General features: G+C 37.5%; 1 protein-coding gene across 1 annotated transcript; it reads right to left on the minus strand.

Moving 5' to 3' along the window:
• Positions 1-554: 554 nt before the first annotated feature.
• grap2a (GRB2 related adaptor protein 2a) lies at positions 555-13,912 on the minus strand. Its single transcript, XM_074655807.1, has 8 exons — positions 13,615-13,912; positions 7,690-7,841; positions 7,514-7,605; positions 6,850-6,969; positions 3,824-4,013; positions 2,480-2,572; positions 1,609-1,725; positions 555-1,163 (listed from the first exon to the last, which is right to left on the minus strand). Exons 2-8 carry the CDS (start codon positions 7,765-7,767, stop codon positions 984-986), a joined length of 870 nt encoding a protein of 289 aa, XP_074511908.1. The 5' UTR covers positions 7,768-7,841; positions 13,615-13,912; the 3' UTR covers positions 555-983.
• Between the last annotated feature and the right edge of the window lie 3,654 nt (positions 13,913-17,566).

Genomic DNA, 17,566 nt, shown 5'->3' on the forward strand with positions numbered 1-17,566 from the left:
TAAACGGATGTCTCAGTGAACTTTGAAGCAATGTCTACCCTATAATTTATTATTATTATTGTTATTATCATTCTCATGTACTGACTTAACTCAACTGCAATAATTCAACTGTGCAATACCCTGTCATTAATACTGCATTTATAAAGAAATATTCTTATTTAATTCATATTTATACTATAATTGAATTTATATTGAACACACTTAATAGATTCCACCTCTCAGAATATTATATTTACTTGTTTGCACCGTGGTTATATGTCATATATTGTATGTCTTTAATGCACATATTTCGTATATTATATTATATATTATATTATATGTTACTGTCTATGAGGACACGGGATTGGTTTCCCCCAAAAGGGGGCGTGGCCACGAGAGCCTACTCTGGATGGCATATTTGCCGGTCTGATGTATACGATAGACATTTTTATATCGTTTTGCCGATATATATTGTCATATTGCCATAACAGTAAGTCCTTGTAAAAAATACTTACCGTAAGTGGCCCTCATTACTCATTAAAATATTAAATTTAAACATCAAATCTGAGATGAAAAAAAAAAGATTTTATTGCGAGGAAGTTACACGTCTATGTTAAGCATTCAGACTTCTTGAGAAATCTACTGAATTTTCCATACAAAACTTTTTGTGGTATAAAATATGACTACACTTACAACACAAGCAGAAACAGTTCATCAGCAGCGAGCATTTTACAAATAAATACCTGCCGTCAGACATGTCGTGATACAGATAATGAAACATTTCTCGCTGCCATCTGCAGCAGGTTTTAGGAAGTTCCTGTCTCTGCTCCAGTCTGCGGTATATACTGTATGTGAATATGATATGTGACTCTCAGTCTTTTGGGCAGCGGCGTGTTGATGAACATGTGGTGCAGAGATTAGATGAGTCAGTCTTTATGTTCACGAAGCACCTGCAGTCTGTGAATACGTGCAGGCAGAGTAATGGCATCGCCTCGGCTTGTTTCTCACAGCTGTATTGTGTAGTTAGCAGGAAACAGCCCGCTTTTCCCCCGCAGCCTCCCTCTCCACCACGACGCGTCAGAGCGATCCAACACCTCAATGATGTCACCGGAGCCGAAACCGAGTTCATCGGCTTCTTCTGCGGTGAAGGCGTACAGCGCCTTCACCTGCAGCGTGGATGCCCTCTGTGGGACAGAAGAAGAAGAAGTCAGGGACGGCTCAATACATACAAAATCTTCAGTGTTAAAGTTGAGTTCATTGTTTTTTTTAAAGAGCTTTGTTAAAGTGTCGTTCACCATTATTTCTGATGATAAAAACAGTAGTGATAAAGTAATGTAAATACACAAATCACAGAATTTAGGGAACAAAATTGGTATTTTAAGGGCACGAAATACTAATTTGAAGATCTAAAAGTATCCAAAGAAATTGTATTAGGCTACTGCTGAAATGGTGAAACGAGTCAACAGACTCGGACTAAAATTAATCAGCTTTTCAAGTCTGTCATCAGTTTGTTCTTTGTTTTATATTATAATACATTGAATACATTTGTGTTTAGGACTTTGGAAATTCTTCACAATTGTTTGACTTTTTCCAGATTAAGCAGAGAAGTAGAGAGGACGGCAGGCTGACCTGAGGGAGAGGCATGGTGTCCGATGTACGACGGGGAGGATTAGCAGCTGGGACGGGGCTGTTTCTTCCTGTGTGACCGATGGTGTGAGCTCGTTCCTCCAGACCCACTTTCTTAGCCTGGAAAAGAATGAAAAATACTTTATGTTTCTGCAGACAAATATTATATGAGTCATAATATGCTGGAGAACCACCAGGGTCACTCGTAGCCCAGGGGTTACTTTTGGCCCTGACACACCAAGCCGACGATCGTCTGTCGGACAGTTTGGGGCCGTCGGTGAGCGTCTGTCGGCCTAGTTTTTGCTTTGTTTCATGTATGTATCATAACAACGGCTTGTATATCCGCCGTCCTAGGTCTCCCGGTTTCCCTTTTTGAATAACAAATACAGACTACCACCGCCTGCTGGTGTGGAGAGTTATTTCATCTCACGCAGGCGCAGAACGTCCGTGCTAACTGGCCGTCTTTGCAGTGTGTTCAAATGCAACTTGTCGGACAAGACAAAGGCGACGTGAGGCGACACAATGGTCGGCCTTCATCGCCACAATGAGTCGGGAATGAGAGGTGTTGGTGTGTGAAAACTAGTTAGTAAGGAAGCAGAGCAGTCTAAACAGTTGAAATAGTTACTCAAATTAACGAATAAACAAGCTAAAATAATAGATAAATGGTTGAAATGTCTGACTGGTATTATGAACTCGACAAACTGACCTAAATATCGACACAGTATAAAAAAATATTGTGAGAAGATATGCTTTTATATAACAGATAGTGTTAAAAGTTCATCCAAATAAATTGAAATGAACACATTAGGGACATGCCGGGTGTTAATGAGAAGGATATATCAGACTGGTAAAGGTTGAGAAGCAGAGAGAGTACCAGCTGGTTGTGAGGCTGGTCTGAAGATCTGCGCGGTGAAGGAGCTACGGCTGCAGCTGCGCTTCGTTGTTCAGGCAAACTTCCCCTCTTCACCTAAACGAAGGAAACACACAGGAAGTACATGACATCACACCGTCACATCACGAACTACAGTAGACAGTTGACATTTCTATTTATATGTTCATATATCAAATGTGTTTCATCTGACATGTTCACCCGGTGGACTACGGGGAAGCAAAAACATATTCAAAACATAAACATGGAGGCTATAATTTATTTTCTAACTTCCCATATGACAGTAAACAATATAATTACCAACAGTATTTGTTTAACTTCCTAAAAATATACTGGAACTGAGAAAAACTGGTGTAAAAAGCTGACAAGAGTTCAAATTAACGTTACAAAAAGCAAAATGCTGAGGACGAAAATATGTTGAATATTTAGAGCTGAAGTGAGAAGTTGAAGAATGAAGAAATAGATAATTAAATGATGACAAAAATCATTTAGGTTATTCATAAAATAACATTATTATAACAACATTTCATGGTTACAGCGTCTTCTTTTACATTCGCGTGAAGTAAAGAGCTGCAACAATTAGTCGACTAATCGATTAGTTGATCAACAGAAAAATAATCGGCAGATATCTTGATAATGATTAATCAATCTTTAAAGTAATTTTTCATGCAAAAATGGCAGAAAATGCAGAGATTTCCTGCTTTCCTCTGTTTTATATCATATTAAACTGAATATCTTTGGGTTTTAGACTAACAAAAGAAGACATTTGAAGACATCACTACACTATTTTCTGACATTTTATTGACCAAAATCAATTAATCTAGAAAATAATCGGCAGATTAATCAATAATGAAAATATATTGTTGCAGCCCTAGTGTGAAGTGAATAACTTTGGCTCTTTTGGCTGTCATTACAATATTTTTTTAACATTTGATTAGTCAAAAAAACTGAAAAAGATTCAGGATAAATTATTTAATAGTAAATAAAATGAATGAATAAAACAAACCAAGCTATATTGATGATCATATCCAAATGTTTGACTGCTGAAACATCATATTAACAGCTTTCAGGTGCGTAACAATTCAAACTAAAGTAAAAGATGTAAATATGACAATTCATAATTAATAATAATGTCTTCCTCTTCATCTCACTTTGATTCACTCTCATTAAGACATCAAGTCTTTTTAACAAGTCTTTTAGCACATTTTAGTAAAGTAACCCACCTAAGTAGGTCACTGTGGTGAGGCCTTATTAAGAAGTCGAGTTTACTGAACTATTTGAGGTGAATAGCAACTCGAAGCAGCGGTGCTGAACAGAGATGTTTCTTACCGCCTGGACCACGGAGGGGCTCTTACTGTCCGAGCTGCCGTCGTTGAGGTAGATCTCCCTGGTTTTAGAGATGGAGGTGGACTTATAAAAGTCCACCAGCTTGTTTAGGGAGGTGAACTTCTCAGACCACAGGAAGTACTGGCCTTTGTTGTCTCTCATCACTTTGAAGTGCTGAATGTCACTCTCGTGTCTGATGGAAGATAAAGCATGTGTTGTTAAATAAGCTGGACCTGAACAACTAACTGAACAATGAAGACCAGAAGGAGAAAACACATTACACCTGTTATAAAGTCCTTACATTGGTTAGCTTAGTTAAAAACGTACAAATTCTTTTAATATTTTACTGCACTTCATGCTCTCGCACCGGCCGGTTGAAAACTTTTATTTTATTTTATTGTTATTTTATGAATCACTAATTTTATTGTATTTAATTTGTAAAATGTTATTATTTTATGAATCACTCTATTGTATTTAAGCTGCAAATTTTATTCTATTGATTATTATTTTAGTAATCACTTATTGTATTGTATTTAAGCAGTATATTGATACTCTATTTATTATTTTTTATTAATCACGTATTTAAGATGTAAATTCTATTCTATTTTATTATTATTTTAGAAGTCATGTATTTTATGGTATTTAAGCTGTAAACTTTTATTCTATTTTTACTGTTATTATATAAATCACTTATTTTATTGTATTTAAGTTGTAAACTTTCTATTTATTCAAATTTCATTAATTGCTTATTTTATTGTTTTAAATTGCCCGTAGGTGTGAAAGTGAGCGCGAATGGTTGTCTGTCTCTATGTGTCAGCCCTGTGATAGTCTGGCGACCTGTCCAGGGTGTACCCCACCTTTCGCCCAATGTCAGCTGGGATCGGCTCCAGCCCCCCAGCGACCCCTAACGGGATAATCGGTTGCAGATGATGGATGGATGGCTTATTTTATTGTATTTTTATCTGTATAATGTTATTCTATTGTATTGTTATTTTATTGTATTTAGCTGTAACATTTAATTCTATTTTATTGTTATTTTATTCATCTAGTTTTTATTTAATGCTGTTTTACTACTATTAATGTTATTATAGCTTTTAAATTGATTTTATTACATTTTTGTCATTTTTATTGTCTCCTGTGCATTGGCCATTGCTTTTGTCCTTTCTGCTGTTTTCACGGTCCACACTTCTGTCTTATTTTCGGTTTGTCAGTCATCTGTGAAGAACTTTGAACTGCACTAACCGCAAATACAGTTTGATTGATGTATTGATGATTGATTGATTGATTGATTGATTGATTGATTGACTGATTGACTGATTGTGCTCCATCATTCCAGATGGATCTCCTCGGCTGGTCATTTTACAAAACTACAGCATCAAGGTTCACTAGAAAGGAATGAGTCAGATCCTGGTGGCCACAATGGAGGTCAACAGCACATAACAACAACAACAACTAAGAATAGAGTTAAAGAAAGCTGTGCAGTTTGAATGTTTTCACTGGTGGACTGAATGACTGAACACACTCTGAGGTAAACTAACTGAACTCTGCCTCTGTCTTGTTTACTTACAGCTGTCTCCTGGTTGTAAATATGTGAAGTCTTGCAGAGTTTGCAGCACATTAGAGAAGCTCAGAGGGTGAGATAGTGAGTCAGAGTTTACCTCTTTGATGGGCGTAGAAAGGAAACATTCTTCAAATCAACAACTAGATTAGTAATAATACTCTAAACCACAAATCATTTCAATATCAGGTTATGTGTCAGAAGTTTAAGGTGTCAGTGACAAAACCGTCCCCGAAGTACCCTTCAAATCTCTCTGAAATGTCTTGATCGGTTAGTTTTTTTGTGTTATTGTGTGACTTTGGTGATTTTTGGGTTAGTTCGGATTCAGCACGGACCGGGGCGATTTGCAGTCGAGAGTGAAGAGGTTGAGATAAGAGTCAGTACTTCCAAGTCTGAGGCCGTGGTTCTCTGCAGGAAAACGGTGGACTGCGCCCTCCTTGGCTGCCCCAAGCCGTTGTGGATGAAGAGGGAGCTGAGCCGGAAGGCAAAGCTCTCGATTTACCAGTCTATCTACGTTCCACCTATGGTCATGAGCTTTGGGTAGTGACGAAAAGAATGAGATCGTGGATACAAGCGGCCGAAATGAGTTTCCTTTGTAGGGTGGCTGGGCTCAGCCTTAGAGATAGGGTGAGGAGCATAGACATCCGGAGGGAGCTCGGCGTATAGACGCTGCTCGTTCACATCGAAAAGGGCCAGCTGAGGTGGTTCAGGCATCTGATCAGGATGCCTGCTGGACGCCTCCCTTTGAAGGTTTTCCGGCCAAGTCCAACTGGTAAGAGGCCCCGGGGTAGACCCAGAACACACTGGAGAGATTATATATCTCGTCTGGCCTGGGAACGCCTCGGGGTCCCCCAGGAAGAGCAAGAAAACGTTGCTTGGGAGAGGGACGTCTGGATTTCCCTGCTAAGCCTGCTGCCCCTGGGACCCGGCCCCGGATAAGCGGAAGAAAATGGATGGATGGATGGATAGTTTGGATTCACCAAAGCCATACGATAACACAAACAAACTAACCGATAAAGGCAGCGGTAGACCAGCAACTCCCGTGTTCTGCAAGATAAAATTACTGTTTTTGTCAAAGGAGTCTGGTGGCTTTGAAGAGAGCATATATAAAGGCTTCAGCTCCCCGTCAAGAAGGGCTGTCTGACAGCAAAGAAAAGTGGTGAAAATATTCTAAATGTAACGTACACTTAAACTGATATTGTTGTTTTTAGGTGTCTAAAATGTGTCTTGCTGCTGCCCCGCGTCCACAGCAGTACATTGCTTTGCTCCCGTGCTGGTACTCCTGTCTGTTTCTCCAAACTCCATCTACTGTAGGTAATACACTGACAATGGAGAAGTACCTCATACAACCCCACTGAGACAAATCTGAACTATCACTTTAAAGTGTATTAATGAATTTGAGTGCTCATTCATTTAAAGTGAAAACAAATACTTCCAAGTTTCTGTTCGTGTTTCTGAGGTTTTCACTCACTTGACAGAGATGGAGAAGTCTCCCGGGGAGCTCTGGCATCCTCGGATCAAAAAGTCTCCCAAACCTTTGTGCCGGAGGACTTCCTCTGCAGTGCTGCGACTGGCGTTCTCCTGAAACCACCTGAACACACACACAGGATATAATGCTGCCACTTATCTGATGTAAACCACATACTGCTGCAACTTCCCCTGAGCAAGGACAGCTTTTTTTTTTTATTACAGTCCTGTTCCTGGTCTCTTCTGAAAGGGGACATTTTGGAGTTTATTATCAAATAGTAGGAATTAGTCTTAGTGATACTGAATCTAATCTACCGAGGCACAAACACAGTCAAAATACATGTTTTTTCTCATCTTATTGCTGTATTTTATCTGCAGTCCTGTCGCAATATTAGCAACCGCTGCGATATTTGGATCTTAAAATGGTTTGCACAGGTACATTTCTGCTTTCAAACAATGTTTATGAACTGGAGGCCATCCTTTCCAGGCCCGCTGCTTTTTAAGTAAGGGATAATGTTACTTAAGAAATCAATAATTTGACACAAAAACGGTCCGCCAGAGTCCAACATCAGAACTGCGTCCATAGCAAAATAGAACACCGTGATTGACCAATCAGAATCGGGTATTCAACAAAGCTGTGTAATAGTTTTTTTTTTAATGTCTCTCACCTCGGAGTCTGCATCTCGATGTAGTTTTGTGGTACGAATCCTTCCTTTCCGTCCAACTCTGCTTTATACCACTCGTCTTGCGGGCTTAAAATCTGATCAGAAGAAGTAAAGAAACGAGATGTCACACAATAAAACATTTTGAAGCCAGATTGAGAAAAAAATCCTCATCTACTGACCTTCAGTGTATCGCCCTTTCTGAAGCTGAGCTCGTCGTCTGCTGTCGCAACAAAATCATACTTTCCTCTGGCCTCCATCAGGACTGGCTCAAGTGTTCAACAAACGTAGAAAATCAGCAAAGACACGATCAGAGAGTCCACAGCAAGTGTTTCTATGCAGGGAGAAAAGTGTGATTTCATATTGTAGTTATATCAGTACAATTAAATAAACGTTTGAAACAAAAGGAATACAAATGTATTTATTTTATTTTATTAACATGTGTATTTTACAGGCTAACACGCCTCGTTGCCTTACAATGGAAGAGTATTAATAGATCAAGGATGGTTAGATGGCAACATAATAATCGTGAACCAGGACAGGTGACATAGTCTTAAAACACCAAACTTTCACCCAGGAGACTGCTGTTCGTGTCCCGTGTGAAGCCAGAAGTCAAAGTTAACTTATTTGTAGGGCTGTCAATCGATTAAAATATTTAATCACAATTAATCGCATGATTATCCATAGTTAATCGCGATTAATCGCAAATTAATCACACATTTATCTGTTCGAAATGTACCTTAAAGAGAGATTTGTCTTGTATTTAATACTCTTATCAACATGGGAGTGGGCAAATATGTTTACTTTATGCAAATGTGTGTATATGTTTATTATTGGAAATCAAGTAACAACACAAAACAATGACAGATATTGTCCAGAAACCCTCACAGGTACTGCATTTAGCATAAAAAATATGCTCAAATCATAACATGGCAAACTGCAGCCCAACAGGCAACAACAGCTGTCAGTGTGTCAGTGTGCTGACTTGACTATGACTTGCCCCAAACTGCATGTGATTATCATAAAGTGGGCATGGCTGTAAAGGGGAGACTCGTGGGTACCCATAGAACCCATTTTCATTCACATATCTTGAGGTCAGAGGTCAAGGGACCCCTGAAAATGCCCATGACAGTTTTTCCTCGCCAAAATGTTGCGCAACTTTTGAGCGTTATTTAACAAGCTAGTATGACATGGTTGGTACCAATGGATTCCTTAGTTTTTTTCTAGTTTCATATGATGCCATATGATGCTATCTTCACTCTATATACTACACCAAATTAGAAAATATTTCATGTTTTATGTTACATGGGATATACAAAAACATGATTTACAGACAAATACATAATCAGTATGTTTACATTAAGGTTAATAAAAAAGGTAGAAGTTAAATAAAATGCATATAATCATTTAAATCTAAGTAAACAAAGTGCATACTGTATGGACTCAATGCATAGGTAGACATAGTGTTGATTTTAAACATTTCTTACATAAAAGTCTTAATTTATCTTGTATTTTTAGGGGATATGATGGGAAGGGAACAGGATGTTGAGTGAATATAAACATTAAACCTTTTAATACTTGAGTTCCTGGTAATCACACAGTATGTGGACATATGTGTGACGCAGCTATCAGGTTGACAGGAATGAAGGACAAAATTACATGTGGACAGTAAAGGAACTGGAAAAATTCATTTCTAATCTTTTTTTAAATTAGGAAGAGTCACAATAGCCACTTCCTCGTTTGCTAACTGTTTACCGACAGAAACACAAACAGGACGGGAATGCAGACGTCAACACGTCATTAGTGAAAATGTATTAAAACTACGGTGAGGATTTGAGTCCCATGACAGTTTCTGTATCTTGGGTGTTAACTTTTGGTTATTTTCCCACAGACGTGAGTGTAATCTTCACTCTGTTTGTGGTTACGGAGTGAAGGATGTGGTGAGTTATCGTGACTTCACTTCACTCATGCAGCTGTGCAACTTTGCAGGTTTACAATTATATTCTTTGAACTCAAGTACCTACTACTGTATAGTGCTGTAAAATACCCACTACAGTATATTCCCTTACTCCGTGGGGTTAAGAGATTAATCATCTTTTAAAGGAGCAGTGTGTAGTATCTGGCGGTATCCTAGCGGTGAGGTTGCAGGTTACAACTTCTCACGTGTGTTCGGGTTTTGATGGGTGGGTTAAAAAACACAGGACATTCACACGGGAGACCGGTGGTCGTGTCCCGTGTGAAACCACAAATCAAAGTTGATTTATTTGTCACGTTACTTCAATACTTAAAGTTACAGTTTCTGTGTTATTTAATCCCAAACCGAGCGATCTTTTCCTAAACCTAAATAAGTAGTTTGTTACTTAAACCTAACCAAGTTGATCTGTTCCTAAACCTAAGTAGATTTATTTTGAAAAGACTGCAGCGGAAATTGAGCGTTACATGTTGCTGGACATTCGTAGGAGAAAGCACGAAAAAAATACATAATGTACACGATTCAAATAGATTACTTTTCGTGACTATAGAGTGCTGCAGGGATGACATATTTTTGTAGTCAGCATCGCCCTGGATCCCTCCACAAAAAGACAATGGAATTTTTCTATTGAGTTTTGGATTATTGCAAAAAAATAACCTATGTGACAAATACACGTTTATGATTCTTACACGTTTTGTTCAGCAAGATAATCTCCACAAATGAAAACCACTTTAATGATTTTTGAAGTGTGAATGCAATCGCCAGAAGTAAAAAGCTAACGGTCACACGAGTGTGAGTATACACAACGAGGCTGTAAAGGCGGACGAGTCAGCGTGATGACGTTTAGTAGTCTCATTTAACCGTCTTTTTTAAGACACATAAAAGCTTCAAAATTCACAAGTGGGATATTTAATGAATATTTTATGTCGTAGAAGAAAACGTTAAAATCTCTTCAGCTTGTGTTAACCACAGACCTTATTTCAGGCATCTAACTAAAAACCCATTGACTTCCAGATGAGGGTAAGGGCTAAAATGATAACCCATTACTAGGTTTTAGGACTCATTCCTGTAGCACTCTATAGTAATACTTGTACCCGGAGAGGTTGGAAGGAGACACCTGTAGAGCTAACCATAGCAGAGTACATTACAATGCTATGCTATGCTATCTACTAAAGGTATGAATGGATATATATGTTGCTTTTGCTTTGTAATGATAGTAACAGTGAATAAAGAACACTGTTGTTCCTTCATATCATTGCCTTCTGTCTATTACCAGGTGATGGTGGTTCACTTTTACACTGTGGTCTGTAGGCTTTAGCTTCTATCTTTATCTTTTTAACCTGTTTTGGCTGCTGAGTCAGTTTGCAATATCCTCCAAACACAGAGTGTAGACCCTTCTGTCTTCTTCTCTCTTGAATCACTTTTAGTTTTTTCCAAAAAACAAAATGTCTTAGCGAAGGATCAATTAAGCAAGTAACAATTAGGCTACTCCAAAGTTCTTGCACTCCAGAAAGTGTTATAGACCAAATCTACCTATGGGTACAAATAAAGTAACCTGAACCTGAGAAAGGTGTGATCATAATGAGATTAAGATTTTCACTTATTCAAAACACATTTATGTTTATATGAAAAGTTTAAGGGGATTTTAAGGTGTAGAAATGAATGTACTTTGTTCCCTGCACACTTTCATATGAAACAGCCTCGTTCTCAGTCCAGTCTCCGCTGCTGACTGTGTAAAATGCAGAAATATATAAAGAGGAAATCCAGTACAGTTTTAGTACAGCAAGCTCTTCCTGCATAGCTTCAGGGACTTTTTTTAAACTCTTATCTCATCAATATGTAACCACGCCTCTACTGTTTCAGTCAACAGTTAATGATTGATGTTATAATCAACTTCCACATGATAACAGCAGCAAGAGAAGCTGGACGGTAGACGCCACTGTGGATTCACTGACAGTAATCGTTCTACCATGAGTCCATCACATTAATGTTTGTATTTATCTGTGTTATGTGCTGGAAGTACAAAAATGAGGAATGTACATTAATGAAACCATTCTGGGTCAAAGTAATGGAAGTTCTGTGTAGTTTGTCTCAGTAATCCCTTTGAATCCTTCTTTATGTTTATTAAAGGACAGATCTTACAAATATATACTAATGTGCATTTCCAGTTATTATGATGGGTATGATTACAATCTCTGGGATTATTTTTGAGAAATAGCTAAAGTTCCAGATTTGAAAAATTGGGTAAACACAGTGTCACTGATGGGATTTTATGAGTCTATCTCAGTAGATTAAAATGTAACAAGCTTTTGGGACCTTTTTAGAAGAACGATATCTATAGAATAACGACGTGAGCATCCACAATAATCAACATATCCTCCGGTTTGTATGATATCTTGCAAAAAGTTATTCCACATTTTTCATGCGTTTTCCTACAAAATGTCCAGCAACACGTGACACGAATTTCACATTTTTTTCGTGATGGTCAGCACGTAATCAATTTGCATGTAATCCACTTAATTGTGCACCATGTATGGAGAGTGACGAACGCCACATAGGGAGGAGGTCGGGGCGGATGGGTGGGTCAAAAAACACCGGACTTTCGCCCAGGAGTTTGTGTCCCGTGTGAAACCAGAACGTTGATTTATTTGTCACGGAACTTCCTTACTTAAGTTACGGCGTTATTTTAACCCAAACCGCGATCTTTTCCTAAACCTAACTAAGTAGTTTTGTTGCCTAAACCTAACAAAGTCGATCTTTTCCTAAACCTAACTAAGTAGTTTTGTTGCCTAAACCTAACAAAGTCGATATTTTCCTAAACCTAACTAAGTAGTTTTATTTTTAAAAGACTGGAGCGTAAACTGACACGTGCATCACGCGTTACTAAAAACGTACTAAATACGTTTTTGAAAGTCATGCTGAGCTTCACGAATAAGAAAAGGAAATACAAGATACAAGAAAAAACAAACGTTTATGATACGTACATGTTTTGTTGAGCAAGACAATCTCCACAAATGAACACCACTTCATGATTTTTGAAGTGTGAATGCAATCGCCAGATGTAAAACGCTAATGTTAGGCTATAGATGAACTACACCACGGTTGCGTGAATGTGAGTTAACGAGGCTGTAAAGGCGGATGAGTCGGCGTGATTTAGCCACTTGTTAGCAATCGACTTTTTTAAGACTCGTAAAGGCTTCAAAATTCACAAGTGGGATATTTACTGATGTATTTTATGTCGTAGAACAAAACGTTAAAATCTCTTCAGCTTGTTTTAACCACAGACCTTATTTCAGACATCTAACTAAAAAAACGTAAAAAAAACCAACATTGATTTCCAGACGAGGAAGCCTGAAGTGCTAAAATGCTAACTTATTTCTGTGTTTTAGGACTCATTCCTGTAGCACTCATTAATCACTAATGACGGTAATAGTTATAGTTTTCTTCCACCACAGGGTGCAGCAGGGTGTGTACCATGCACCAGGAGGATGTCTTGACATGAGGTCGCTCACAGAGTCCAACATTGACCTCTAACCCTGATGTCTGACCTCTCTGGTAACACAAAAACAAAAACAAAAAAAACATCTGAATGAATAAAATGATTATGAGTTATGGCCTCCTTAAACCCTCTCGTGTACACCAACGATACCCTTCAAAAACCACTTCCCCAAAGTGAGGGGAGTCAAAACATGCAGCTGAGGAACAAACCAGCCATAACAAACACATAGGATCCAGTTAATGAACACATAAATAACAAAGAAATTAGATCAGAAATTTAAGTTTTAACCTCTGTTTACATGTACACAAGTATAACTGGAGTGCAGACTGCTGCAGGTGTCCATATAACAGAGTATAAAAGCCAGATGTGTGTTGGCTGTTGCAGATGCAGCAGAGATTTCCAAAAGGGTTTCATTCAGTTTTAAAAAATTACATAAATTGTAAAAATTGCTGTCAATATTTTTGTTATAGTCTATGTACGTGGAGATGTACGTTAGAGAAGTGAGAAATAAAGAGAAAGAGAAAGAGGAAGAGAACTGAAATACTTAAATTCACATTTTTTTTACAATGAAGTATATGGTTGATTTTTTTTTAATAATAAAGTTTTCTGATATTTAATCAACATTGTTCTTCTTACCTTTCCTCCTCTCCGGAGTGGAGCTGAAGTTGTGTGGAGTTTATTCTAGTTTATTCTAAGGCTGACCTCTTCTCCTGCCGAAATGTGAACACAGCAGCATATTTATAGGCTCACACTAGGTTTGCATAATCAAATAAAAGCCCCGGTTTGCGCTGAGGGATGATTTACTTGTCTGTTGGCGGGATGAGGTGCAGTAAAGACGGATGATTTATGAGCTCCGTGTGTCTCTGGTCGGTGCGGTTGTCGCTCTGAGAAGAAGAAGAAGAAGAAACAGCCATGGAGCCACGGAGCGGGTTATACGTCACTTCCGTCCTCATTTTCAGAATAAAATTCCACCTGTTAGTTGTTGAGGTTTGAGAAAGTTTCCAAGTCTGAATTAATATTTTAAAGTAGTCTATAGTTCGGCATTTAATTGGGGAATTATTCACTTTCTCGCCGAGATTAAACATTTTTTTTAAGTAAATTTACTCTTTTATTAATGTAATATTAATGCTAATGTGCTGGACTATTTGAATTGGTTGCCTGGCAACTGCTTCCAGCCACAAAATTTGATGTATAATTGTTGTTTATAGACTTAGGTTTTTAATTAAATAAAACAGATATAAAGTGTTAATTGGTGAGCTTTAGAAGTAGGATAATGGACTTAAAAAAAATAATTTCATATATTCTGGATTTTCAAATTTAAAAATTAGCCTGAGCTAATTAAAGAAATTAAAGATAATAATAATAATAAACTTTATTTGTATAGCACCTTTCCAAACATAGTTACAAAGTGCTTTACATAAGTTAAAAGAGTGCAAACATCAAGATAAAAACAATACAGAATAAAAACTTAAAAACATAGGCCAAAATAAAATTTTGAACATAAGACTTTTGTAAAAAAAGTCAACAATAATGAAATTTAAAACAAAGGATGCTATAAAAAAGCCTTCCTCTAAAGGTAGGTTTTGAGGCGTGATTTAAAAGAAGAAACAGAGTTTACTAGCCTGAGATCCTCCGAAAGAGAGTTCCACAGCTGTGGATAGGCACTAATCCAACTTTTTGGTTGGAAAAAACAAATCATTAGAATTAGATTATTATTACAAGCAGAGTATTTTTTAGGTGAAATATATGGAAGGTGATTGGGACATACTGTATGGTTGAATGGGACAGTATTACTATACAGGGTTTATTTCCTCACCTGATGAGTGAAAATATATGTATTTTTATTTTTTTTGCTGAGCCCTAGCTATGAAACCACATGATCAAAATTGCATGTCCTCGTGTGACATCAGGTAGGCAAACATCAAACAGGAAGTTGGCCCTGCAAAGCATGAGGTGAGGAAATGTGGTCATGAAGGTCATGAAATTGTCATTGATAATATATTGCACAAACCTTTGATGGAAACATGAATACGATGTACTACTGCAACAAAACAAAACTATTATAAAAGTTGTTAATATAATGTTTCTATTTTTGGATTTAGGTTGTTTTTATTTTGTCCCATTCACCCAAACACGGTTTACAGCATGGTTTTGGGTGATTGGGACAGTGCTAAAAGTGCTAGCTTTAACAGTGCTAGCTTTATTAATGACGAAAATGATCAACCTTGCAATAGTGAACGACTGTTTATGCAGTTTATGCAGGCTGGATTTTGCACCAAGTTTACCCTAATTCACTAACCAAGCCAAACCTAGCACTAACTTGACCTCATAACCCATCCTTAACTAGTCCTGACTAAAGCAGGGAACACACCCAGGTGGAGGGTCCTGGCCTGGAACTTGCCAAAATTAATTAATTAAGGGAATTAAGGGAGGGAGTGGGAGGGAGGGATGGGGTTGTGTCAGTGAGGAAAGGCAGCTTTATACTGCATGAATTGTGGACGGATTTTTAAACCTTCAGTAATAAAGTTTAACAGAAATGAACATGGAGTCTTAATTCTTAATGATGAACAGGAAAAGTCAAATGTTCATGTGAAATTATATCAAAGTATGAATTAAATTGTGCAATTAATATGCTCACACTAGCCTAAATCAATGATAAGATGTGCCGTCTCAGTCACCCAAATGTTAGCAAAAAAAGTGGTTTTGGGTCAGTTTACACAAAAGGGTATGCCTGTATGCCTCCTTGGAATATGATTCTTTCCTCCTCATATACATGGGTAACATCTTCAGTGTTACAGAAATGTATCCTGTGTTGGGCATTTGTTTTTTATTTATGGCATGAAAGCTTACACAAGACGGATATTCAAAAACTGTCCCAATAACCCTTAATTCAGCCTATGTCTTAAACACATCTGGAAGAATGAAAACATTCAATTTAAACTTTTTGAAGGTTCTAAACTCTTTCTCTGTGGGTGGATCCTAAAAATATCCCATAAAATAGACCCGTTATGTGTGATTTCTTTTTCATTTTTGGGTTCAGTAAATTATTTTCTCACTTAGCCTCGCTCTAGCCATTCAGATTACAAAGCATTTAATTTATCAAAATACATGGTGAACTATGCCAAAAGCCTAATTCTTAACTGTTTTCCTGTCATTTTGCAGAAAATCCAGACAGTTTCCGGCCTTTCTCTGGTTAACTTCCCCTTTCTTGCCCCATATTTTCACCACAAACCTTCCTCATCTGTGAAGGCTTCATCAGTGGTAGGTCACTACTCAGCACTTCTGCACTGTGGTTTAGTCACACGCGCACACACACACACACACACACACACACACACACACACACACACACACACACACACACACACACACAGACACACACACACACACACACACACACACACACACACACACACACACACACACATACACACATAATTAGGCCTTAGTATTATATTAACATACAAGTGTTCACAGAGATGATGATGTAGTTATGATGAAGTTATTTTCACTTTATTACTATTCTATTATAATGATCCTGTACAATGTTTGATTAATATGCCAGAGATTTTCCACCTCCAACATAATAAAATACAGTTTTATTTTCAACATAAAAACAGTTAATTTTATAAATGTCAAATGTTTTCGATGCCTACAGTATGTGCCAGAAGGCTACTGCTTTGGTTTCACACTTGCTATGCAGACTTGCAACACCTAATGCATGGCTGATTTACCAACTGAGCAAAGTGAGCAACTGTTCCAGTAACCTAGACGCTTCGCAGTTCCTGCCAGGCTCACTATGTTGCACATTTTTGTTGTAATTTGATTAATTGCATGTATTTGTTTGTTTGTAATATTCACCACAACATTAAGACATTAAGACATTCGGCTTCTGCATTTCAACCTAATCTTAAGGCCCTATCTTGTGGCGATGTCTATGCATATTTATCTGTATTACGAGCCCGACTCTGTGACATATTGAGTCAGTGAAGTTCAATTTGATTAATTTCTGAGGAAGTCTCGTTTGTAGAGAAGTTTTTCATCATGCTGCAAAGACAAAGGGAACAATTTAATGTTCATTCATTGCATGTGTAAACAAATGTCTGTATTGTGATTATATATTAATTTCTTGAAGATATAATATGATTTATATTGCTTTTATATCTTCTAAACTGTTAGATTACAGCAGTGTTATCATAAAACATGGTTGACATGTTGCCATCGATGAACATTATCTTGACGGAGTGTTATTGGAGATGACAGAAAATCTGATTACCCTGAGTGCTTTATGGAAATGGCAGTTGCTATTGCGTCACTCAGCGATAATCAACTTGTCGACATGTGAATGTGAATAAGTGAAAAAAGAAAATGTTTAATGACAAAATGTCCTTTGTTAATACTGTAAACAAGCACAGTTGGGTTGTAAATTATTTTGATAGTAGCTAATAAAACTCTCAAATCATCTTGTTTGGTCTGAGCAGGATCAAGTTAATTAATTTCACATAGAAATTGAGTTTTTCTCTGCACGAATTTCAGAACTTAATTAATTAATTTGAAGAATATGGTGCAGCCGTACCCAATAACAGCC

Source organism: Sebastes fasciatus, chromosome 13 (genome assembly GCF_043250625.1).
Source record: "Sebastes fasciatus isolate fSebFas1 chromosome 13, fSebFas1.pri, whole genome shotgun sequence".
NCBI classification, from domain to species: Eukaryota; Metazoa; Chordata; class Actinopteri; order Perciformes; family Sebastidae; genus Sebastes; species Sebastes fasciatus.